At 40.5% G+C, this 23,224-nt stretch overlaps 1 protein-coding gene across 8 annotated transcripts in view; it reads left to right on the top strand.

Annotated features, from left to right (window-relative positions):
* Positions 1–23,224, top strand: part of huwe1 (HECT, UBA and WWE domain containing E3 ubiquitin protein ligase 1) — a 53,261-nt gene that overhangs the window by 6,220 nt on the left and 23,817 nt on the right. For 5 of the 8 annotated variants that reach the window (XM_085345070.1, XM_085345072.1, XM_085345073.1 and 2 more), the window contains 37 exons: positions 2,093–2,191; positions 2,711–2,917; positions 3,055–3,207; positions 3,298–3,360; positions 3,523–3,600; positions 3,718–3,765; positions 3,854–4,022; positions 4,117–4,217; positions 4,452–4,602; positions 4,711–4,838; positions 4,923–5,063; positions 5,160–5,265; positions 10,135–10,242; positions 10,323–10,424; positions 10,584–10,664; positions 12,419–12,525; positions 12,896–13,073; positions 13,173–13,264; positions 13,346–13,566; positions 13,705–13,762; positions 13,904–14,080; positions 14,257–14,502; positions 14,844–14,977; positions 15,058–15,170; positions 15,260–15,442; positions 15,583–15,799; positions 15,894–16,016; positions 17,149–17,386; positions 17,702–18,049; positions 18,723–18,845; positions 18,945–19,040; positions 19,263–19,532; positions 19,831–19,983; positions 21,541–21,668; positions 21,773–21,854; positions 22,302–22,478; positions 22,584–23,135. In XM_085345070.1, coding sequence (XP_085201196.1) covers positions 2,093–2,191; positions 2,711–2,917; positions 3,055–3,207; positions 3,298–3,360; positions 3,523–3,600; positions 3,718–3,765; positions 3,854–4,022; positions 4,117–4,217; positions 4,452–4,602; positions 4,711–4,838; positions 4,923–5,063; positions 5,160–5,265; positions 10,135–10,242; positions 10,323–10,424; positions 10,584–10,664; positions 12,419–12,525; positions 12,896–13,073; positions 13,173–13,264; positions 13,346–13,566; positions 13,705–13,762; positions 13,904–14,080; positions 14,257–14,502; positions 14,844–14,977; positions 15,058–15,170; positions 15,260–15,442; positions 15,583–15,799; positions 15,894–16,016; positions 17,149–17,386; positions 17,702–18,049; positions 18,723–18,845; positions 18,945–19,040; positions 19,263–19,532; positions 19,831–19,983; positions 21,541–21,668; positions 21,773–21,854; positions 22,302–22,478; positions 22,584–23,135 — 5,751 coding nt within the window. The remainder of the gene's footprint in view (positions 1–2,092; positions 2,192–2,710; positions 2,918–3,054; positions 3,208–3,297; positions 3,361–3,522; positions 3,601–3,717; positions 3,766–3,853; positions 4,023–4,116; positions 4,218–4,451; positions 4,603–4,710; positions 4,839–4,922; positions 5,064–5,159; positions 5,266–10,134; positions 10,243–10,322; positions 10,425–10,583; positions 10,665–12,418; positions 12,526–12,895; positions 13,074–13,172; positions 13,265–13,345; positions 13,567–13,704; positions 13,763–13,903; positions 14,081–14,256; positions 14,503–14,843; positions 14,978–15,057; positions 15,171–15,259; positions 15,443–15,582; positions 15,800–15,893; positions 16,017–17,148; positions 17,387–17,701; positions 18,050–18,722; positions 18,846–18,944; positions 19,041–19,262; positions 19,533–19,830; positions 19,984–21,540; positions 21,669–21,772; positions 21,855–22,301; positions 22,479–22,583; positions 23,136–23,224) is intronic. The other 3 variants (XM_085345074.1, XM_085345071.1, XM_085345069.1) reach the window with 2 other exon arrangements.

Here is a 23,224-nt window from a genome sequence, read left to right as displayed (position 1 = left end):
GCCATAGAAGTTCCGTAGTGTGAAGGTATTTCGACTATTTCAAGTCTGACAAAAAACAGAGTAGCGTGCACTGTAAATTGTGCCGAAAGCAAGTCTGGAAATACAATAAACTGGTGCATGCGTCACACTGTGCACCACGTTATTGTTTCGGTGAAATGAATTTCTACAATACTGTTACTGTTAATTCTACTCTCTGCAGTGTTTAAATGCTTACATATACACACAGTTACTGTCCGTCCACACACACGACTCTGTTCTGCTTCTATGCCCCAGCTTTGTTTACTTTTTCCCACCGAGGCTTCTAGACTTCTGATTGGCCAACATTTCTGCACGGTTAGGAATCTAGCGCCACCTGCTGCTTTGGCATGTTCATAGCAGCGTTTTCCTTCATTTCTGCCTTTATGTGTGGACGGGATTATTTTTTTAAAACGAAAACGGAAAATCTCCGTTTTCAAAAATACCCGTGTACGTGTGGACGTAGCCTCAGTCTCTGACTGGAAGCGCTAATTCGTCATTCGGCTTTTGTCAGACTAAAGTAACTGTTAAAACTGTTTGAAAAGCTCAGCTATACAACAAGGAGAGATTGAGAATTTCCTTTTAGTTCTCAGTTTATTTGATATTGACAAAAGTTAGTCAGTTTTGTCTGTTCTTCTGTAAAACAAACTAAGATTTATTTTTAGAATTAATATTTTGTTTCTAAGTGGAATTGACAATTTAGTAGTCTGTTTCGTTTGTTCTATTTTGAAACTTAAACGCTTTAGCGGCTGCCTTTTGTGTAGTTTGCAATATTTGCCTTTATTTATCTGAAAAAGTCTCATGTTCCTTAAGTACATCTACCCTGTTGAACTTATTATGGGAAATAAATATTTAAATAAAAACAAGCTGCTGATTATTTCACATTTTACTTGTGAGCAACGGCACATTTAAATCTTACAAATATAGTTATTTGGCTTATATCGTGATAGATATCGTTATCGCCTGAAATGAAAAAAAAACATATCGTGATATGAAAAAATCTCATATCGCCCAGCTCTACTGTAATGTTTTGATAAGCAGGAATGGCTGTTATCCTTGTTTAATGAAACCCCAGTTAACAAAACTGGATACAGAAATAACTTTATTCCAATTCTATTAATTACTGTGGGTCTGGCTGTAACTGTTTTGAGCACCAAACATTTCTGCAGGAAAAATTCTGGTATTTATCTTAGAAGGATCTTGAACTCTCTGAACTGAATTTGGTTAAATTGAACTGAAATACTTTAATGTTGGAGTTTTTAAGAATGGTAAGGGGTTAGAGCTGAAGACTTAATACATTTAACAGCCATACTGTTGTTTACCTTGATGATAATGCCTGCTCAGCTGATTGCCGTGATAAGTAAACAGTGACAGGACATGTCTTGTAGGATTGTGCTATTCAGAAATGGAAGTATTGGTCAGTTAAACAAGTAATTCACTATGCTTTTTAACTGTTGGTTCAAAGATGTTGAACAGTCTTCCACCACTAGGCAGACTGCAGCACCCCTCACTTTTTTGAAGGGAAGTTGTAAACAACTAGGTGGAAAGTAAAACAAGTCACGGCCCTGCTAAAGCAGAGAATTCTAGCAGTACTTTGTTTTAGAAAATAAATGCCTGTATCTAAACTGTTTCAGAATAAAATGGCATTCAACCACATTTTGCACAAGGGTACTGGCATTAAAGAATGCTGTGGTGCTAGCATTGCTAATGTCAGGCTCACTTTGTTTCTCAAAGAGTGTGATTACCAGCTTAAAGTAGCTCAAATACACACATAGTATTTCTATGTACAATTTTAAGCCCAGTTCATTAGATTGTGCTCAGTTTGACTTTGACTTGCTTTTTGACTTGTTAATTGATCTTTTTCTTTTCTCTTCCTTCTCATATTTAAACAACTTGAGTGAAAGTATTGTGGGTTATTGTGTTTGCCCAGAGTTGTTAGTTCAGTGTAAATGGAGATTTTCACTGTCTATCAGCATAGATCATCTGTTTAGGGTGCTATATTGTGTTTTGAGAAGACTCCTAAGGATCCAGGAACTGTGCTTGACCAAATATTTTCCTAAACCTTCTGCACCAACAGCCTGCTGACTGCAGGATACTTATAGAGAAGCTCAAGGCATGCAACGATGAGCAGCTATTGGTTGAACTGCAGCATATCAAGACCTGGAATATTGGCAAGGTAAGAAGATTAGGCTGAAGGAGAAGCTACTCCTTCAGTCTTTTATAAAACACAAACTCTTATAACAAGGTTCCCATCACTCTAGAATTGTGTGGAATATCATCAAATATATTTGAGAAATTTCACAATACCTGTTGACACAAGTTCATGACATCATTTCCGCACCACACTCCTAGAAACATCTCCCTGAAATGAAATTATGTCTTAGCAAGTGTAGTAATAATACAGATTAACAGAATGCAAAAGGGAATGGGGAATGAGAAATAAATTGACTTTGACTTTATTAAATTTATGAAAACTTATGAGCTACAAGCAAATATAAAAATAATTATGTATGAATGTCACTGGCACTTGCCATTGGTCTGACTTGCTGTCATTACAGAATCCTAATGGCCAGAAGTACTACTAATTTGAGAGTAGAATACAAAATCTAAAACTTTTTTTGGACATTAAATTAAATCAATGATATGTAATATTTGTTTGAAATTAGTTTTTTGTTTTTTTTATCTCTTTCAACAGTGTGAGCTTTACCATTGGGTGGATCTGTTGGACCGCTTTGATGGTATTCTGTGTGATGCAGGCCAGACAGTAGAGAATATGTCATGGCTGCTGGTGTGTGACCGTCCAGAGAATGGACAGCTCAAAGCCTTGCTTTTGGCAGTGCTCAACTTCACAGCTTTGCTTATTGAGTACAGCTTCTCTAGGCACCTTTACAGCTCCATAGAGGTATGGTTCAACCAATTCAGCTCTTCAGTACTACTGATACATATTTGTTTATTTTTTGTGCTGTGGATATATCAGAGAAAATGAAGTTCACAAACTTAAATATTTCTTGTTTTATCTACCATCCACCCCCTTTACAGCACCTGACCACCTTGTTAGCATCATGTGACATGCAGGTGGTCCTGTCTGTGCTGAACCTACTCTATGTGTTCAGTAAGCGATCCAACTACATCACAAGACTGGGATCTGAAAAAAGGACTCCTCTCCTGGCCCGTCTGCAGCACTTGGCTGAGGTCTGGTGAACATTTGTCATTGTGATTCTAGCTGTCCCTCAAGAAGTGGAGTTGAATTGTTTAGTCTCTTTGTTCTTTTCTTTTCTGCAGAGTTGGGGTGGGAAGGAGAATGGCTTTGGTCTGGCTGAATGTTGCAGGGATCTGCCTATGACGGTAAGATTTTTTTTTTCTTTCTTTTTTTTGTGAGTGAATGATGTTTCATAACTATAATCTACATATTACTGTTGGCCAGAAAGTTTTATGTTTCTAAATAGATGCTGTCAAAAACTATTAAATTACGCCTACTTATAAATTATGTGCATATTCCCACTGCAGAAGTATCCTCCCAGTGCCACCACACTTCACTTTGAGTTTTATGCTGAACCGGGCCCTGAGGTCAAAGTAGAGAGAAAGGTATAGGCATCAACATTTACTAAAGCAACCAAAGTAAAAACTGAATAATATTTGGAATATTCTGTTGACCACCTGACTGTGTCCCAATCATTTCCAAATGTCATATTCCCTCCGCAGACAAGTAGTAACACACTACATTATATTCACATCGAGCAGCTTGACAAGGTACAGTCAAATTAGAATTGCATCATTAACAGCTTAAAAGCCACATCTTGGCTTCTTGACCTAATACATAGCTTGTTTTGTCTCATAGATTTCAGAGAGCCCATCAGAAATCATGGAGTCACTGACAATGATGTACAACATCCCAAAAGACAAACAGACCCTACTGTTTACTCATATTCGACTAGCCCATGGTTTCTCAAATCACAAGAAGAGGTTGCAGGCTGTACAAGCCCGACTGCATGCTATTTCTATACTGGGTGAGCAGAAAGCTTTTTCCCAAGAAAGTGACATGATTTTGGTCCTAGTTTTATGTTCTAACCTTTTCTCTCTTTCTTTGCCTCTCCCCACCAGTGTATTCAAATGCACTCCAAGAGTCAGCCAACAGTATTCTGTATAATGGCTTGATAGAGGAGCTGGTGGATGTCTTGCAGATTACAGACAAACAGCTTGTGGTAAGAAAGTAATTTTTTTTTTTTTGCCCCCCTTTTTTTTTCCCCCTTCAAGCTCGATCACTGTCATTACACTAAATGTACTTTCATTGTATTAATAAAATGTCTTTTGATGTGTTTTGTGAATGTGTGAGAAGATGATTACTTTCAGTGCCTTCTTTATTCTTAGGTCTGCACAATATCTGTCCTTTTTCATTGTCTTTTCTCTGAAGTGCTGTATTGGATTTTGTTCTTCAGGATATCAAGGCGGCCTCTTTGCGCACTTTAACTTCAATTGTCCATCTGGAGAGGACGCCCAAGCTTTCCAACATCATCGACTGCACCGGCACTGCCTCATACCATGGCTTCTTGCCCGTGTTGGTTCGCAATTGCATACAAGCAATGATTGGTGAGAACATAGCAGAAATTATGACCCAAATTTTTAATGAGTGATGTGCAAGAAATTTGGTAAATAAAATCAGAGCTTTTAACCCCCCCGCCCCCCTTTGCTTTCTAGATCCTCTGATGGAACCTTACCCACACCAGTTTGCAACAGCACTCTTTTCATTCCTTTACCATTTGGCTAGCTATGATGCTGGAGGGGAGGCCCTTGTGTCCTGTGGAATGATGGAAGCCCTCCTTAAGGTACATACAGGCCCTATAGTACATCGTAGCCATTCATAATGTTGTCTTTAAGAAATATATCAATGATTATCTTGTACTTCATAGGTGATCAAGTTCTTGGGTGACGAGCAGGACCAGATCACCTTTGTAACAAGAGCAGTGCGGGTTGTGGACCTCATCACCAACCTTGACATGGCTGCCTTTCAGTCCCACAGCGGCCTTTCCATTTTCATCTGCAGACTAGAGGTTTGTTAGGCATATTCCTGACCTAGCCACTTTTGGATACAGTCACTCAGTCCTCTGCATTTGCTCATTCCTCTCTCTATCAATTTCTTAAAATAGCATGAGGTGGACCTGTCGAGAAAAGAGTGCCCTTTTGTCATCAAGCCAAAGATCCAGAGGCCTAGTGCAGCAGTAGAGTCTGAGGACATGGACACAGACATGGAGAGTAAGTGAAGATATGGAATGTTTTGAACTTCAATAATATACCAAAAACTTGATTAGAAAACAACCAACCAACCACATGACGTTATGTTCCGTACTAACAGAAGATTGCTCTAAAAGGTTTTTTAAAACTTTTAACTAAAAGCACTTATTTCTTAAATTCAGCTTCACAGACAGTGTTATATCTGTGTCACATTTTGAGAGCAGGGCTCAATGGTGTATATTAGCCACTATATGTATAGTGTTTCATGTCCTCTTTAATGTTTAACATCAGGGTGGTGGTTAAAATGATCTCAATGGACTGGTATTTACATAGTGCTTTTCTATTTATACTGACCACTAAAAATGCTTGACACGACACATGCATTGATAGATTTATTCCACAAAATCATAGCGCTTTGTTGGTCTCACCTCTACATCCAATTTAAAATTGATTTGACCTCACATGGATGTCTCTAAACAAACGGAGCAAACCCACCCTGGCACAGGGAGAGCATGCAGGCTATGTGCATGATGGCTCCAGGAAGGTGTGAACCTAGAACCTTCTTTCATGCTGTAGATGGTGCTAGCTTTTATTTACTGAAAACACATACCCTGGATGGAATCTAGATTGCTCAGGCATGCGGATGGTATGGTAAGAATTTGTTGTCACCAAATTCTGTGACTCCTTGGATGGTGTCAAACATTCAGGCTGGTGCAGGTTGTATAATGAGGGGAATCTTTGTGGACCAGATTTAGGGCAACTTTAAACCTGTTATTGATTGAATGCTGCTGCTGACTTGAGAATTTTTGTTGATAAACTCAACAGTGAGTTCTTAGTGCTTCACCGGCCTTTCCAGTCTTTGAGTAGAACACTTCTCATTTGAAAAGAGGGTTGTTGGATGAATGCGGCGCTGACAGATCTTCTAAACGTATTGGGGTAACTCCTTTACAGAGAGAATGTTGGTATTTTTGAATTTTAGTTGGCATCAGAGGAAAATCACGTGTTCCAAAATAATCAAGCACTATGTGAATGTGTTTGATCAAACATGGCAGGTGAACAAGGACATATGACTTCTTTGCCAAAAAGTTGATTCTTTTCATCTGGATGTAGCGTTTTCAGTGGGAGAAATGTTTCATCATTCATCCAAGTGACATCTTCAGAAGTCTTGACTTCTTGATCCAGATGAACAGAATCAAATTTTTTGGGTTTTCCTTACCTGGATGATTGAGCGTGCATCAAGATATGGCTTTGTTGTAGGGCTGTTCGATATAACGATATATATCGGATGACGATATAAAAACGTCTATCGTTTCATTTTACGCTATCGTTTGTTTCTTGGTGTCGCAAAATAAACTGTTTACGGCAATGTTTTTTCATTATTTTGATGGTCACTGTAGTGGCTATATTAATTTCTTCTTTCTCTTATATTTAATATAACCACACTACAGACAGACAAGCGTTTGTTTTTATGCGTTGTCGTTAGCAACAACGAAGGTAAAACCACCGCGTGTCCGCTTGTTCCACATAAACCTTTCGCAATAAAGCTCAAGATCCTGTGGAGACTTTTCAAAATAAACTGAATCACGTGAAAGATGCAGAGTGTATACGGATGAGAAGCAAAAAAGAGCCGCCAGGTCGTTACAGCGACACGACAAAGACGGTCCAAATTCGAAGACTCCGACAAATGTGGCCCAGAAATGCGCCCTTCATTTCCCCTGATTTGAAGGATGGGTCGGGTGTATACTTCGTGGCCCAACCTATCCCAGAATTCTTTGCGCGGCCCTGCTTAGTTTCCAACAATGGCGGCAGCTAGTTAGTTTTAATATTACTCTTATTATTCTTTCTGGGTCACAAAATAAATGTTTAACATATTTTCAGGCGAGAATGTAGCTGTATAAACCTCAAATATCTGCTCAGTTTATCAAGACACCACATATTTTCAAAAGCACTCTGACGTTTTCGGAGACGTCTGTTACCCACCAGCTCGATAGCTAGCCGGGGTTCAAGGCTCACTAGAGCCGGTGAGAACACCAGACTGCCGGCAAATCGTTTTCAAACCCACCGTTGTCTTTCGCTGCTCAGGTTAAACATGATGTAAGTCACTTAGATAACTCAAAAATGTTATTGTTTGGCTTTTTTCAGTATTTTATTTGTTCCTGAGTAAATCGGTTTGGCTGAGATTAAAGTTATAGTTTTTACACAGCTGAATAAACGTCAAGCAGACAGCTGATTATCAGAAGTGTGAGATGCTGGAGAATATACTCCGGTGTCCCGTTATATTTTAGATACCAAGGAGCAGACGGCTGAGTTTATTAAACTCCACCTGTAGCTCAGGTGGCAGAGCAGGTCAGCCACTAATCAGAAGGTCGGTAGTTCGATCCCAGGCTGCCTCCTGGCTGCATGCCAAATATCCTTGGGCAAGATACTAACCCCATGTTTGCCTACTGGTGGTGGTCAGAGGGCCCGGTGGCGCCAGTGTCCGGCAGCCTCGCCTCTGTCAGTACGCCCCAGGGCAGCTGTGGCTACAATGTAGCTTGCCATCGCCAGTGTGTGAATGTGTGTGTGAATGGGTGAATGACTGAATGTAGTGTGAAGCGCTTTGGGGTCCTTAGGGACTAGAAAAGCGCTATACAAATACAGGCCATTTACCATTTACCATTATGCACATTTCATTAAAATTTAACAAACTATCATCTTGTCTTATATTTAGTTAGCACATATCTTAAACACTTAAAGCTGTAAGCTAATAATAGTTATATAAGAGCAGATGCATGCTGGTGCAATAAGCTGTACGTTGCACGTCCAATGGATGCATGATCTGATTAGTCGACTAATCGCAAAAATAATCGGTGACTAGTCGACTATCAAAATAATTGTTTGTGGCAGCCCTATTGTTTATATGCCCTGCTGCCTTTGTTGCTAGATGACTGTATGCGCATCAGTGACACAAGTGACACCCATTAAGACTAATGTACTATGCACTGAGTGATGTTCTGTTGCACTATGTGGTACAAAAAAGTATAGTGCTTTTAGCATTAAAACATGCAAACCAATTCTAGTAGCTCCTCCAAAACACTGAATCAATAAAGGGCCATTTCACCAAATGCCAATTACTAGAAAGGCCTCCCTAGTAGGGAAAATTGAAATATTTCTAAAACTTAACTTCTAGAACTTTTAAATACAGTTGTACATATTTATTTTTACACTATAATACTCATGTATAACAATAATGATGATGCTTTATACCTTCTTTTTTTTTTAATTCTTTGTCAAAGAGCTTTTAGTCCTGTTTTGCCCCTGCTTATGTGATGACATTACATTAAAGTGAATACTGTATTCAGAGAGGGAATCATGCCTAACTTAAAGCTATGGTTTTCCTAATCAAGTCCTTGGTTGGTCGTGGCTAGAGATGGACCGATCCGATATTACGTATCGGTATCGGTCCGATACTGACCTAAATTACTGGATCGGATATCGGAGAAAAATAAAAAATGTAATCCGATCCATTAAATATCACGAAAGCACCTCACAAAACTTGCAACACGCCGTAACTCACCTCAGAACGTTAGCAGTCGGAGCAGTATGCGTCACGTGATAGAGCGGCTGTGGCATGCGGGACCTGTCGGTGGTCTGGATAGCATTTGGAGCTTCGCTAGCAACCTGGCATTTCATCTCCGACAAAGTTATCCCCGAGAGAAGTAAAGCACGTGTGTAAGTCCATCTCTGAATGTTTGTAAAGCATTCCTGCGTTAAGCTTAACGAGCGACTGCCTCTCGCTCTCCGGCTGCTACTTCAATCGTGAAACTGCTTAAATGATCAGCTGATCGGCTTTTCTGTCGCGAGTCTGTCTCTCTTGTTTGTTTTTGGTCCACTTTGCACCAGAAAGAGGAAACCAGCGGCTGAACAACAGCAGCACGTTTAAGCTTGATAAGCTGTTGTTACAATTTATTTAATATTACTTTCTACTCCAGGATCTTTTTCTACGTAGCTGACGGCTGGTAACTGTGCAGGGGCGGATCTAGCAAAGTTTAGCCAGGGGGGCCGATAGGGCATTAACTGGGAAAAGGGGGCACAAAGACATACTTTTCTTTCTTATTCTCATTTAAAATGTCGAGCTTTTAATAAATAATTATCTGACACCCAAAGTTTTAATTTGATGTAAAATGAATAGAAGTCAATTACTGTATATAGTGACTATTAAGTCTAATATATATATACCCTAGTAAGCTATAGTACTTTTTCCTTTGGGAAGGTACCATCTGTGCAGTCTGCAATTTTGTTGAAGAAAGATGTTGAATCTATTTAATATTTCTTGAAAAAGAATTGATTTCTGTGCATTTTTTTTTTCACACTGCATCAAATTAAGGTTGATTACGTCGATTAAGCATCATGAGGTGGAGCGTGAGGGGTGGTTCCCTATTTTTTTATTTTTTTATTTTTGTTGTTGCTGGGAGTTGGAACCCTATTAGTTAGGTTGCTTAATATTTACGCTAAGTACTCTTTAAAATACCAGAATAGGGAGGATGGTGTAGGTTTAAGTTTATTAGATTGATCAGTATTGCTGAACTATGAAATATTTTTTTTGTATACAGGTATAACAGAATAGCTTTAGTGTAGTTGTTGTTTTAAACTTGAGTATGAACTTGCAGACTTGCAAAATGCAGCAAGATATTTTAAAAAACAGTTTTGTTGATTAAAAAACACTATATCGGATTCATATCGGTATCGGCAGATATCCAAATTTATGATATCGGTATCGGTATCGGACATAAAAAAGTGGTATCGTGCCATCTCTAGTCGTGGCCAGATTTTATAAGCAGTAGTCTGTTTGTTAGGGTTATATAAAATATTCCCCTGTTGTTTATATGGAAACATTGTGAATTCTCACAGTGTCAGAAGTTGCTATGGAAAGCAGCCCTCGACCATCAACATCTTCTAGTTCCAGAGCTGAGGGAGACCACCGAGCACAGAGCAGCACTACTAACACACCTCGTGCAGGTACGCACATCGCAGACAAATGAATATATGAATTTTATCACTCCTGCGTTCTTCAGTTTCTATGATTCTCATCTCTTTAGGTATGCAGTGTATCCCCCAGAGGGCAGCTCTGTTGAAGTCGATGCTAAATTTCTTGAAGAAAGCCATCCAGGACCCTGCCTTTTCTGATGGCATCCGCCATGGTGAGTCATTGGAATCCACTTCTTTGTTGTACCGATGAACTTGAGATCATACATCTTGTACTAATCTTGTTTACATATGTTGCTGTACATCTGTATTGTATTGTGAACCCACTTTTTTTTTTTTTTTTTTTTTTCTTTTTTCTTTTTTTTAACTCCAAGTAATGGATGGGTCCTTGCCTACCTCACTCAAGCACATCATCAGTAATGCAGAATATTACGGCCCCTCACTGTTCCTCCTAGGTGAGTACACAGTTACACTCTTTCACTTTACGGAGTCTTCCTCTTCTGACTTCAGAAATGCAACATTTTTCTCATATTAAACTTTCTGCTTCATCAGTGTTGCAATACAGGGAGTGCAGAATTATTAGGCAAGTTGTATTTTTGAGGAATAATGTTATTATTGAACAACAACCATGTTCTCAATGAACCCAAAAAACTCATTAATATCAAAGCTGAATGTTTTTGGAAGTAGTTTTTAGTTTGTTTTTAGTTTTAGCTATTTTAGGGGGATATCTGTGTGTGCAGGTGACTATTACTGTGCATAATTATTAGGCAACTTAACAAAAAACACAAATATACCCATTTCAATTATTTATTTTTACCAGTGAAACCAATATAACATCTCCACATTCACAAATATACATTTCTGACATTCAAAAATAAAACAAAAACAAATCAGCGACCAATATAGCCACCTTTCTTTGCAAGGACACTCAAAAGCCTGCCATCCATGGATTCTGTCAGTGTTTTGATCTGTTCACCATCAACATTGCGTGCAGCAGCAACCACAGCCTCCCAGACACTGTTCAGAGAGGTGTACTGTTTTCCCTCCTTGTAAATCTCACATTTGATGATGGACCACAGGTTCTCAATGGGGTTCAGATCAGGTGAACAAGGAGGCCATGTCATTAGTTTTTCTTCTTTTATACCCTTTCTTGCCAGCCACGCTGTGGAGTACTTGGACGCGTGTGATGGAGCATTGTCCTGCATGAAAATCATGTTTTTCTTGAAGGATGCAGACTTCTTCCTGTACCACTGCTTGAAGAAGGTGTCTTCCAGAAACTGGCAGTAGGACTGGGAGTTGAGCTTGACTCCATCCTCAACCCGAAAAGGCCCCACAAGCTCATCTTTGATGATACCAGCCCAAACCAGTACTCCACCTCCACCTTGCTGGCGTCTGAGTCGGACTGGAGCTCTCTGCCCTTTACCAATCCAGCCACGGGCCCATCCATCTGGCCCATCAAGACTCACTCTCATTTCATCAGTCCATAAAACCTTAGAAAAACCAGTCTTGAGATATTTCTTGGCCCAGTCTTGACGTTTCAGCTTGTGTGTCTTGTTCAGTGGTGGTCGTCTTTCAGCCTTTCTTACCTTGGCCATGTCTCTGAGTATTGCACACCTTGTGCTTTTGGGCACTCCAGTGATGTTGCAGCTCTGAAATATGGCCAAACTGGTGGCAAGTGGCATCTTGGCAGCTGCACGCTTGACTTTTCTCAGTTCATGGGCAGTTATTTTGCGCCTTGGTTTTTCCACACGCTTCTTGCGACCCTGTTGACTATTTTGAATGAAACGCTTGATTGTTCGATGATCACGCTTCAGAAGCTTTGCAATTTTGAGACTGCTGCATCCCTCTGCAAGATATCTCACTATTTTTGACTTTTCTGAGCCTGTCAAGTCCTTCTTTTGACCCATTTTGCCAAAGGAAAGGACGTTGCCTAATAATTATGCACACCTGATATAGGGTGTTGATGTCATTAGACCACACCCCTTCTCCTTACAGAGATGCACATCACCTAATATGCTTAATTGGTAGTAGGCTTTCGAGCCTATACAGCTTGGAGTAAGACAACATGCATGAAGAGGATGATGTGGACAAAATACTCATTTGCCTAATAATTCTGCACTCCCTGTATTTTTATCAATTTAATATTTTATTGGATTATGATTTCTTTCCCCACCACCCCCATTTTTGTTTTTGTCTTTCTGTTTTTTAGCGACAGAAGTGGTGACGGTGTTTGTGTTCCAGGAGCCATCTCTGCTCTCCTCTTTGCAGGATAATGGTCTGACTGATGTCATGCTGCATGCCCTTCTCATCAAAGATGTGAGTTTCTAGCTCTTTCTTTTCTTAATGTCTTTGACCACTTGTGGCAGTTCAATATCAGTTTTGATGTCTGTGTCTTTGTACACTCAATAGATTCTTAGAATTAATTATTTCTTTGTTTTTAGATATGGATGGATGATATAACATGGTTACCTATTATCCAAACGTCAGGAATCAGACTTGCACATGTGTTGATTTATAAATTTGACTATTATAACAACAATTCAGTCATAATATATATTTTATAAACAGGTTAACATTACTGGAAAGCATTTCAATGTATGCAACCACTGTTCTTACAAAAAAAAATACAGGCTAATAGTGGGCCTTTAACTTGAAAAACAGTAAAACATTTCAAACGCTTTTGCAGGTTCCTGCTACCCGCGAAGTATTGGGTTCTCTACCCAATGTGTTCAGTGCCCTCTGCTTGAATGCGAGAGGTTTGCACTCCTTCGTTCAGTGCCAGCCCTTTGAGCGACTCTTCAAAGTGCTTTTGTCTCCTGACTACCTGCCTGCAATGCGACGACGGCGTAGCTCTGACCCTTTGGGTGAGGTTCCCCTGTTGTTTATTTTTTGTCTTTGGTGTTTTTTTGTCTTTGCCTGTGAACCACATTTCATTGCATAACATGTTGTTTGTTTTAATTCAGGTGACACTGCATCCAACTTGGGTAGTGCTGTGGATGAACTAATGAGGCACCAGCCCACTTTGAAAACAGATGCTACTACTGCCATTATTAAGGTAGTCCAAATTTGATTTAAAAATATTTCAAGTGTTGAAACAGAACATGTCAAGGTATCTAAAGCAAAGTTGCTGTTACAGTTGCTTGAGGAGATCTGCAACCTAGGTCGAGCTCCTGAGTACATCTGCCAGAAACCATCTATCCAGAAAGCAGATGGTACTGTTGCAGTTCCACCAGCACGCTCCAGCCATGCTGCCGAAGAAGCTTCAAGTGAGGATGAAGAGGAAGAGGAGGCCCTTCACACATTCAGCCAGCAGCAGGGGGAAGCAGAGAGCAGCAGACAGTCAGTGCCACTTGAACTGTATGACTCTGAGTTCATAACACAATAGAAAAGAAAAAAACTGTCTTTACAGACTTTAATTACTTTTCCAGGTTAATTGACAAAATTTCAAATATACGGTTGGTGGTTGAAGTTTTGATCATGTGTGCATTCTTGCAGGGTGGTTGGCACTGAGGAACGGATACCCATTCCTCTAATGGATTATATTCTTAATGTGGTAAGTCTTTGCACAGTGGTTGTACTGTCTGGTTTATGGTCCAATATATTTTAAGTAATAATTGGGAAATGGTGTAAGCTATTAAAGCAGTGGATACCTTCATCACTTAAGTCCATAATTTGGTGTGCATACGTTCTCCAGATGAAGTTTGTGGAATCCATTCTAAGCAACAACACCACAGATGACCATTGTCAAGAATTTGTCAACCAGAAGGGGCTTCTGCCCCTGGTCTCTATTCTGGGCCTGCCCAACTTGCCCATAGACTTTCCCACCTCAGCTGCTTGCCAAGCAGTTGCTGGTGTCTGCAAGTCGATACTGGTGAGCATAACCTAAAGATCACTGGAATTTATTTCCAGTTTCTTTATTTTTTATTTCTTTTTTTTTTTTTTTAAGAAATTGGCACACATGGAATGCACATTGCTGTTGCACTCCGTACACTTGTTTTAATAGGCAGTTCGTGGGCAATTTGAAAATGACTCAATCCTTCCCTTTAGACTCTCTCACATGAGCCTAAAGTACTCCAAGAGGGCCTGTGCCAACTGGACAGTATTTTGACATCTCTGGAGCCACTTCATCGACCAATTGAGGTGCCTGGTGGGTCTGTGCTTCTCAGAGAACTGGCTAATGCAGGCCACGTCACAGATGCCACATTGTCAGCTCGGGCAACACCCCTTCTACATGCTCTTACTGCAGCGCATGCTTACATCCTCATGTTTGTCCATACCTGCAGAGTCGGACAGGTAAACACAGATTGTGTGTGTGTGTGTGTGTGTGAGTGTGAGAGAGAGAAAAAATAAAACTACTTGACCTCAAAACACTACAGTTCAGAAGGTGGGTCTCCACCCATGTTGTGATTTCCAAAAACTATTAGAAGCAAGTGCCTATGCAGCTAATTATTTTCTGTTCAGTCCACTATGCAGATGCCTTATGAGGACAGAAACACATTGAAATCCAAATGTTAGATCTCAAAAACATAGAATTTACTTTTCTTTTTCTAATGAATGAAAACTCAGCCTTTGTTTGACAAGTGAGAGCCAAATTGATTCAACAACTCTAAATATTTCTGTTGTCTTCTAAACAGAGTGAAATCAGAGCCATTTCAGTAAACCAGTGGGGCTCTCAGCTTGGCCTGAGTGTTCTCAGCAAGCTCAGCCAGCTCTACTGCTCTCTGGTATGGGAGAGCACTGTGCTACTGTCCCTTTGCACCCCTAACAGGTGAGTAATCTTATCCTTTACTCCTTTACCTAAACTTTGTAGTTATCACCCCTAACAACCTATTGCTTGTTTCTTAACAGTTTGCCTCCAGGATGTGAGTTTGGCCAGGCCGACATGCAAAAACTTGTTCCCAAAGAGGAAAAGCCATCTGGCAACACGACAGCATCTTCAGCCTCTGGCTCTAGGAGAACTGGTAATGTAACCATTTAAACTTGTTCATTAAAAACTAGGATGTCCTTGGAGCACCCTTTAACAAATACATACTTGTCCACATTCATCCAGCAGAATCAGAGGCAGTGTCTGTGGATTCCTCTGCTGGTGGTCTATTAGAAGGCATGGGTCTAGATGGGGATACCTTGGCTCCCATGGAGACAGATGAACCCTCTGCAGCAGACCCAAAGACCAAGTCCAAACTTACTCCAGCTATGGCCACCCGCATCAAACAAATTAAGCCCTTACTCTCTGGTAGGAGTATGTCCAAGGCACACATATTATATTTTTGTGTCTGTAATTTTTTTTATTTTTTCCTTTTATCTTACAATATTTAACACTTTTTTTTTTTGAAAGTCAAAGTTTGTCTTACCTATCCACGTGTGTCTTTGCAGCTTCATCTCGGTTAGGTAGGGCTCTGGCCGAGCTCTTTGGCTTGCTAGTAAAACTGTGCGTGGGCTCCCCAGTGCGCCAACGTCGCTCCCACCATGCCACAAGTACAGGCACTACCCCAACACCTGCTGCCAGGGCCACTGCTTCTGCTCTCACCAAGCTGCTCACCAAGGGTCTAAGTTGGCAGCCTCCACCCTACACACCCACCCCTCGCTTTAGGTAAGAGGAATTTGGCACTGCCACCTCTTTTGCTATTATGTGCTTATCACAAGCAATGATATTGAACAATATATATTTTTTCTTTCCCTGGCAGGTTGACTTTTTTCATCTGCTCAGTGGGTTTCACATCTCCTATGTTGTTTGATGAAAGGAAGTACCCTTACCACCTTATGCTGCAAAAGTTCTTTTGCTCTGGAGGACATGATGCCTTATTTGAGTGAGTCATATTGTATGGTGCAATCAAGTTGTAGAGCACAATTATGGGCAAAAATAGAAATGTTATGTTGTTTGTGATGAGAAGCTTATTTTAACATGCAGTGAAATTCTTGCCACAAGTCGGGGCCTTTACTTTAAAGAACACGAGTACCTCGTTGTTTGTAGGACTGCTGTTTATGGAAGTGGGTGACTTTTGTGTGTTAAAAGACCACTGCGTAGCTGCAGCTAGCAGCCACCAGGCCTTTATTCATATGGGCATATACTCAAACTCAAATGGTGTGACTTTGGTAGAGTTTGCCAAGCAGACAACATACAACTCAGAAATTCATCTTACTTTTGGACTTGGTATGCTTGATATGACTGCTCTCTGCCATCTTTGTTTTTATGTACTGTGCTGGAAATGGGGAGACTAGACACACAAGTGTTTTTGACAATTCTCATAGAATTCTTGAAATAAATGGTTGTCTCCCGCCATTTGTGACGCAGGTTTTCTTCTAAAATTGTGCATTCATTTTTTTGAAACTTTCTAAAGGCATTTGCCTCTGCTACTTTACGTTCTACTTGACACTCCTTCTCACTGACCTGATCGCTAATTATGCAGATAAAGCTTTACTTCAATTAAGACCATACACTTTCATTAAAATGAAATCCTAGTTTCGTGATCTATCCCCACATCCATTTTTCTTAACCGCTTGTCCAATTTAGGGTTACAGGGGGCTGAATCAGTTGTCATAATGCGTGAGGCAGAATGCACTGTGGACAGTTAAGCACTCTATCACAGGGCTAATGGAGAAACAGACACTCATTCACACTTATATTCACAGCTACAGCCAGTTCAGTATCGCCAGTTAACCTAACGTCCATGTCTTTGGACTATGGGAGGAAGCCAGTGTACCCAGAGAGAACCGACACACGTACAGGGAGAACATGCAAGTTTATGTAGAAAGGCCTTAGATGGCCAATGAATTTGAATCCAAAACTTTGCTGTCAGGTGATGGTGCTAACCAATATACCACTGTCACTCATGTTTCATTTTTTCAATAATTACAGACATAATTTTTTTGCCCATCCCCCAAAAATATTATTTTGACATTTACTTAGTTTAATTGGTTGAGTTTTGTTTTTTTTAACAGGACATTTAACTGGGCACTGTCAATGGGAGGGAAGGTACCTGTATCTGAGGGTCTGGAGCATGCTGATCTACCAGATGGGACAGGGGAGTTCCTGGATGCCTGGTTAATGCTGGTGGAGAAGATGGTGAATCCAAGCACTGTGCTGGACTCACCCCATTCCTTGCCAGCTAAAATGCCTGGAGTTACACCCACCATGCCACAGTTCAGTGCCCTAAGGTTCCTTATTGTCACCCAGAAGGTCAGTATTAACTAAAATAACCAATTTCTAAGTGATTTCTAAGAGATTTTGTCTTTTGAAAAGATGAAAGAGATGAGCATTTATCCCTGTGTTTTCAAAAACAGTTGCTCAGTTGTATTTCTGCATTTTTAGTACTGTGCAGAGAAAAATGAAAAAGGATTGCAACAAATGTCCATAATCTTCATGCCCCCTAGAAATTCTTTATACTGTATTAATTTTTTTGTAGGCTTTAAATATGGTAGTTTTTTTTGTTTGTATTAATCTAAGGATTCTGTTGGTGTTTTATTATTGTAACACAGTTTCTCTTTCATAAAGGCTGCATTCAGCTGCATTCGCAATCTGTGGAATCGGAAGCCACTGAAGGTGTATGGGGGTAGGATGGCTGAATCCATGTTGGCTATTCTCTGCCACATACTAAGAGGGGAGCCTGTTATTCAGGAGCGCCTGGCAAAAGAGAGGGAGGGAACAGTGCGCCCAGATGATGAGGGAACCTCTGCCGGTTCGTTGGGACCTGGCACGACTCCAGGAGCATCTTCATCAAGTGGAGAGGCACCGCCAGTGAGTGGATCAACTTCTGGAGGGCCAACAGGAGGACCAGCTGATGATTCTACCAATTCTACGCCTCGCCGCGAGCCCCAAGTTAACCAGGCTCAGCTAACACAGGTATGTAGGGAAAGCTGTGGCAAATTGATCTTTCTCACCTGATTTTAGTCACAGTTTGGGGGACTGCCTCAGGAAGGGCATTTGGTGTAAAAATCTACCAACTCAAAATATGTGGAACTTCTCACTGTAGTGACAGATATTTTTTTGGTTTGTTTTTCATAAGTTGTCTGATGTAACATTATTCCATTATATAACATTATTCCAGCAGCAATATTTTTTTTAGCTTGTTATGCTAGTGCTGCAGGTAGATGTGAGAGTACAGGTTAACTGCGTAATTTTATATCTAGATGCCGATGATTCTGGGTTTAGGAAATGTAACACCACCACCACCACCCTGCAGCCAGAGAAAGGGAGAAATTGAGAAACAACTTGGAGAGAGTAAGGAAATGAAGGAAAGAGTCATATTGAAGAAAAAAATAAGGACTTGAGAGACAAATTTCAGTGCTATAATAATAGTGTTGGGACAAGGTTTGTTTGGGGGCTTGAGAGAGATTAGAGAGAGAATTTATAGAGGCCTCTGTCATGTTTCAGAAAGAATGACTTTTTTTTTTCCTTCAGCATGCAAACTAGTTTGCTATCACTCACTTATGTGACATTGTTATGTAACGTCCTTTTATAGTTTCTTTTTTCACAACCTCATCTCTCTCTGTCTTTCTGTGGTGTGGTGTTCCAGCTGATGGATATGGGTTTCTCAAGAGAACATGCCATGGAGGCTCTACTGAACACCAGCACCATGGAGCAGGCCACCGAGTACCTCCTTACACACCCTCCTCCACTTCTTGGTGGAGCAGTAAGAGTAAGCTTTATACACAAAAACACACACACAGTACTTTAGTCCTTTACAATGTTTGAGAGAGACTTGGGTAGCTAACATTGTTGCTCTTATTCCATCTAGGATCTAACTATGTCCGAAGAAGACCAGATGATGAGAGCAATTGCCATGTCACTCGGGCAAGAGGTTAGCATGGAGCAGCGCTCCGACTCTCCTGAGGTGTGTTTCTTTTTTCGAGAAAAAAGCGTAGTGCTTTTTATTTGTTTTTGTTTCTAATGTCTCTGTAAAGCACTTTGAATCACCTTGTTGTTGAATTGTGCTATACAAATAAACTTGCCTTGCCTTGCCTAGTGTAAAACATTTTTTGTTCATTGAAACTGAATGAAGGATTAGTTTACTGTTTAGCTAAATAACTGTTGATCGTTGGTGTGTCTCCTTTAGGAAGCAGCACGACGGCGAGAGGAGGAGGACAGAAGAGCCAGGGAACGGGCAGAAGAGGAGGAGGCACGATGCTTGGAGCGCTTCATGGAGGCTGAGCCACTGGACCCCCAGGAGCTACATGCCTTCACTGACACCATGCTGCCTGGCTGCTTCCATCTTTTGGATGAGCTACCTGACACAGTCTACCGACTGTGCGACCTGCTAATGACTGCCATAAAGAGAAGTGGCCCTGAATACAGGGATCTCATCCTTGGTCAAGTTGTCCAACAGGTCAGTAGATGTTAATACTGTAGCCTGCTCTACAAGTTTATTTAAATTTAAAATGCAGGTTTTTCATGGACTTGAAAAAGGTAGGCAAGTCTCTTACTTTGAACCTTCTCAGGTGGAATGTTGTTAGTACATTTTGAATGCAGGTAAGGCAGTAATGCAGTTCATAAGCACCTCTGTACATTTGAAAGATGTGATTGTCGTCACTTCTTTTAAAAAAGAAAAGTTAAGCATCATAGTGACCCTAACAATAGCCATTTGTACACTTGTATAAGCCTGATTGTTGACATGTTGTGTGTAGGTGTGGGAGGCAGCAGACGTGCTGATCAAAGCAGCTGAGCCGCTGACTACCAGTGACACAAAGACGGTGTCTGAGTGGACCAGGCAGATGGCCACACTGCCCCAGGCCTCCAAGCTGGCAACACGAATTCTGCTGCTCACGCTGCTCTTTGAGGTACCAGAATTTTAGGTTCTTGTCATAGAATGTTTATCCATACAGTGCATTTGAAAAGTGTTAGGCCCGCTTAAGGTTTCTACATTTTGGATTATTACAGACTCCTTAATCAATTCTTTGCTACAAATGTTTTATTTGAAAATGGCAGAAATTCCAATTACAGAAGCATTTTTACACTTTAACACCATATGGTCTTTAAGTATTTCTTAAACTGGATTGAAGAAGACGTGCGCCTAAGTGAATTCATTGGACAGAATTGGAAAAGGCACACCTTGTTATGGAAAACCTCAGTTTAATGGTTTATGTAAGTGAAAAGCAATCCATTACGTTGAGAGACCTGCAAGATTAGATTATCTCTAGGCACAGATCTGGGCAAGGATAGAAATACATTTTTGCAGTATTTAATTATCCTAAGGCACAGTAGGCTCATTCATTTTTAAATGAAGGAAGCAACCACCACTACCAAAAACAACCCAAGCCCCAGTGGCCACTGAATATTAATCCAAAGTTCCTTTATGAATGAATATGGATGAAAAATGTATTGGATGACAACCATTGGTTAGAGCATTCCACCATTAAAACATTTATGGTATAGTAGTCACACGGGCATGACTCCTCAATGAAAGGCAAATGCCAGCAAATTCGTCTTTCACACAACATAAAGATTGAACTCTTGCCACATTTCAGATTTTGTGTTTATGAATCACACTTCATTAAAGTGAAACAAAACATAGATAATGTAATCTTAGGTAATACCATTCCACAAAAAAAAAACCCATAATACTATCCTTACAGTGACACAGATTGAGTGCATCATTATGCTTTGGGAATGATGTTTTTAGGGAGGATTTTTAGAGACAAAACGGTTGTGCTTGTGCAATGCTTCCAGGAATAAGAGACACTTGGAAAAGGAACGTGGGCCGAGGTTATAGGACCGTTCCAAGAATATTATTTTGTTTTTGTTCTTTTGGGGGGCTGTCCATGTTACAAAAGTGTTTTTACCAAGTACTAAGTTGCGGCGGCATTTATGTACACGTTTTTCTTTCTTTCTTTTGTTTAAATAGATTAGGAGGAAGTTCTGAGACTAGGCAAGATTGTTTTTATAGTGTGCTTCACTATGTCTGAGAGTTCAGACTCATTTTTCCTCATCCTCTCACTCTCTGTACTTCATGCACAGTGATTGTTGAAAAGCACAAAGAGTTTGATGAATTCATGAATTTTTTTTCTCTACATCAAATCGAGGCATATTTTGGAAGACATGACACATTGTCCTCTCATGTACCTTTTATAGCGCCACATACAAACAGCAATTTGTCATAGAGGAAGCATTACAGTTTCACGCTTTGGTGCGGCTACAAATCATGCAACATGCACACTGTGCCCCAGTTCATCTGAAGTGAACCAGGGAAGGGTATGCACAGTGTCCTTAAGTCCTTTGTACACCTTAAGATGAGTCTGAACAGTAATGTTGAAATCTTATAAGGGTTTGAGTAGACAAATGAAGTGTCGCTGATTACCTATGCATCTCATGGAATTACTTGTTTTCGTTTTCTGTAGGAACTAAAGCTGCTGGGTGCCAGAGTGATTGAGAACAGTGGAATTCTTGATTTGCTCATAAAGCTGCTCGAGGTTGTGCAGCCTTGTCTGCAAGCAGCTAAAGAACACAAAGACATCCAGACACCGAAGTGAGTTTTGCACACCCCTACAAAGATCTTATCACTTGCAAATATGACACCAGCTTTTCATCATCATAGCGCTGATATGTTTTTGTGATGACTTTTTTCTGCAGATGGATCACACCAGTGCTGTTGATCATTGATTTCTATGAAAAGATGGCAGTCTCTTCAAAGCGCCGGGAACAAATGAACAAGGTAAAAAAAACAACAACAACAACACAAAGCCAAAACAAAATGTAAAAAACACAGCTACAAATTATAGGAGTGAAGTAAAAAATGAAAAGATCAGCCTTGGCACAGCAATAAAAATGAGTATATATGAGGGTAAGGGTGGGGGGAAGAGCAGCATTTTGCTTGTATACATATTGATTACTCTTGGATTTCTTTATTAGAGTCTTGTGTAGAATTAGCTATAACTATACACAAAGGTATTTTTACAGGTAATGAGTGTATAGGAATTGGACAACATGTATGTAATCCTGTACAAACCTTTATCCACAAATACTGATTTAAGTTGTTGAGTTTGTTTGTTTTTAAATTTATATCAAGATTTCTTGCATAAACTTTGTTGGAGGGTATTTGTGTTATTCTGCTACATCTCTCTTGTACAGTTATGAACAATTTGTCTTGGTTGCCTTCTAGTATTTGCAGCCAAATGGGAATAACTGGCGATGGTTTGATGACCGCTCAGGCCGTTGGTGCAGCTACAGTGCTTCCAACAACAGTACCATTGATTCAGCATGGAGGGCTGGAGAGAGCAGTGTCCGCTTCACAGCTGGACGGCGGAGATACACTGTGCAGTTTAACACCATGGTGCAGGTATACATATTCCTTTTATATTTTTCCAGAGAATATCCCTTTTTAAGGTTAATTGTGTTAATAGACTTGGCTGGTTCCCTTTTCTAACACAACTTTATTGGGCAGGTAAATGAAGAGACCGGTAATAGGAGGCCAGTTATGCTCACTCTTCAGAAAGTGCCTCGCATCCCCAAGCCTTCCAAAACTGGTAGTGTTACGGATTCTGAGCGAGAGGAGAGCGACCGGGGCAAAGTGGAAGAAAGCCAGAGCGATTTAGATTCGGGAACAGCAGTGGAGATGAACGCTCCTAAGGATGATACCAGCCAGCTGAAGGAGGCGACATCTGGCCCCTCATCTTCCCTGGAGTCTGACTACTCTCAGGGATCTGATATTGTTGTGCAAGGCCTAACTGAGGACATGACCACCGTTCTTATTCGGGCCTGTGTCAGTATGATTAGTGTCCCTGTGGACCCAGACACCCTTCATGCTACACTGCGTCTCTGTTTGCGCCTCACACGCAATCACCACTATGCAATGATGTTTGCTGAGCTGAAGAGCACACGGATGATTTTGGGGTTGACACAGAGCTCTGGCTTCAATGGCTTCACACCACTGGTTACTCTGTTGTTCAGACACATCATAGAAGATCCAGCCACACTGCGACACACCATGGAGAAGGTAAATCTAGTTTCATACTGAAACTTTAAATAAAACTCAACATGTTTAAAAGCTTCTGGTATTTAAACTATAGCATCATTTAAACTATA

The sequence above is a fragment of the Diplotaxodon limnothrissa genome, linkage group LG20 (assembly GCF_057381915.1).
Source record: "Diplotaxodon limnothrissa isolate DT_005_m linkage group LG20, D_limnothrissa_male_GT1.1, whole genome shotgun sequence".
Classification (NCBI taxonomy): Eukaryota; Metazoa; Chordata; class Actinopteri; order Cichliformes; family Cichlidae; genus Diplotaxodon; species Diplotaxodon limnothrissa.
The sequence above is the reverse complement of the archived record's forward strand: the minus strand, read 5'-3'. Positions and strand labels throughout refer to the sequence as shown.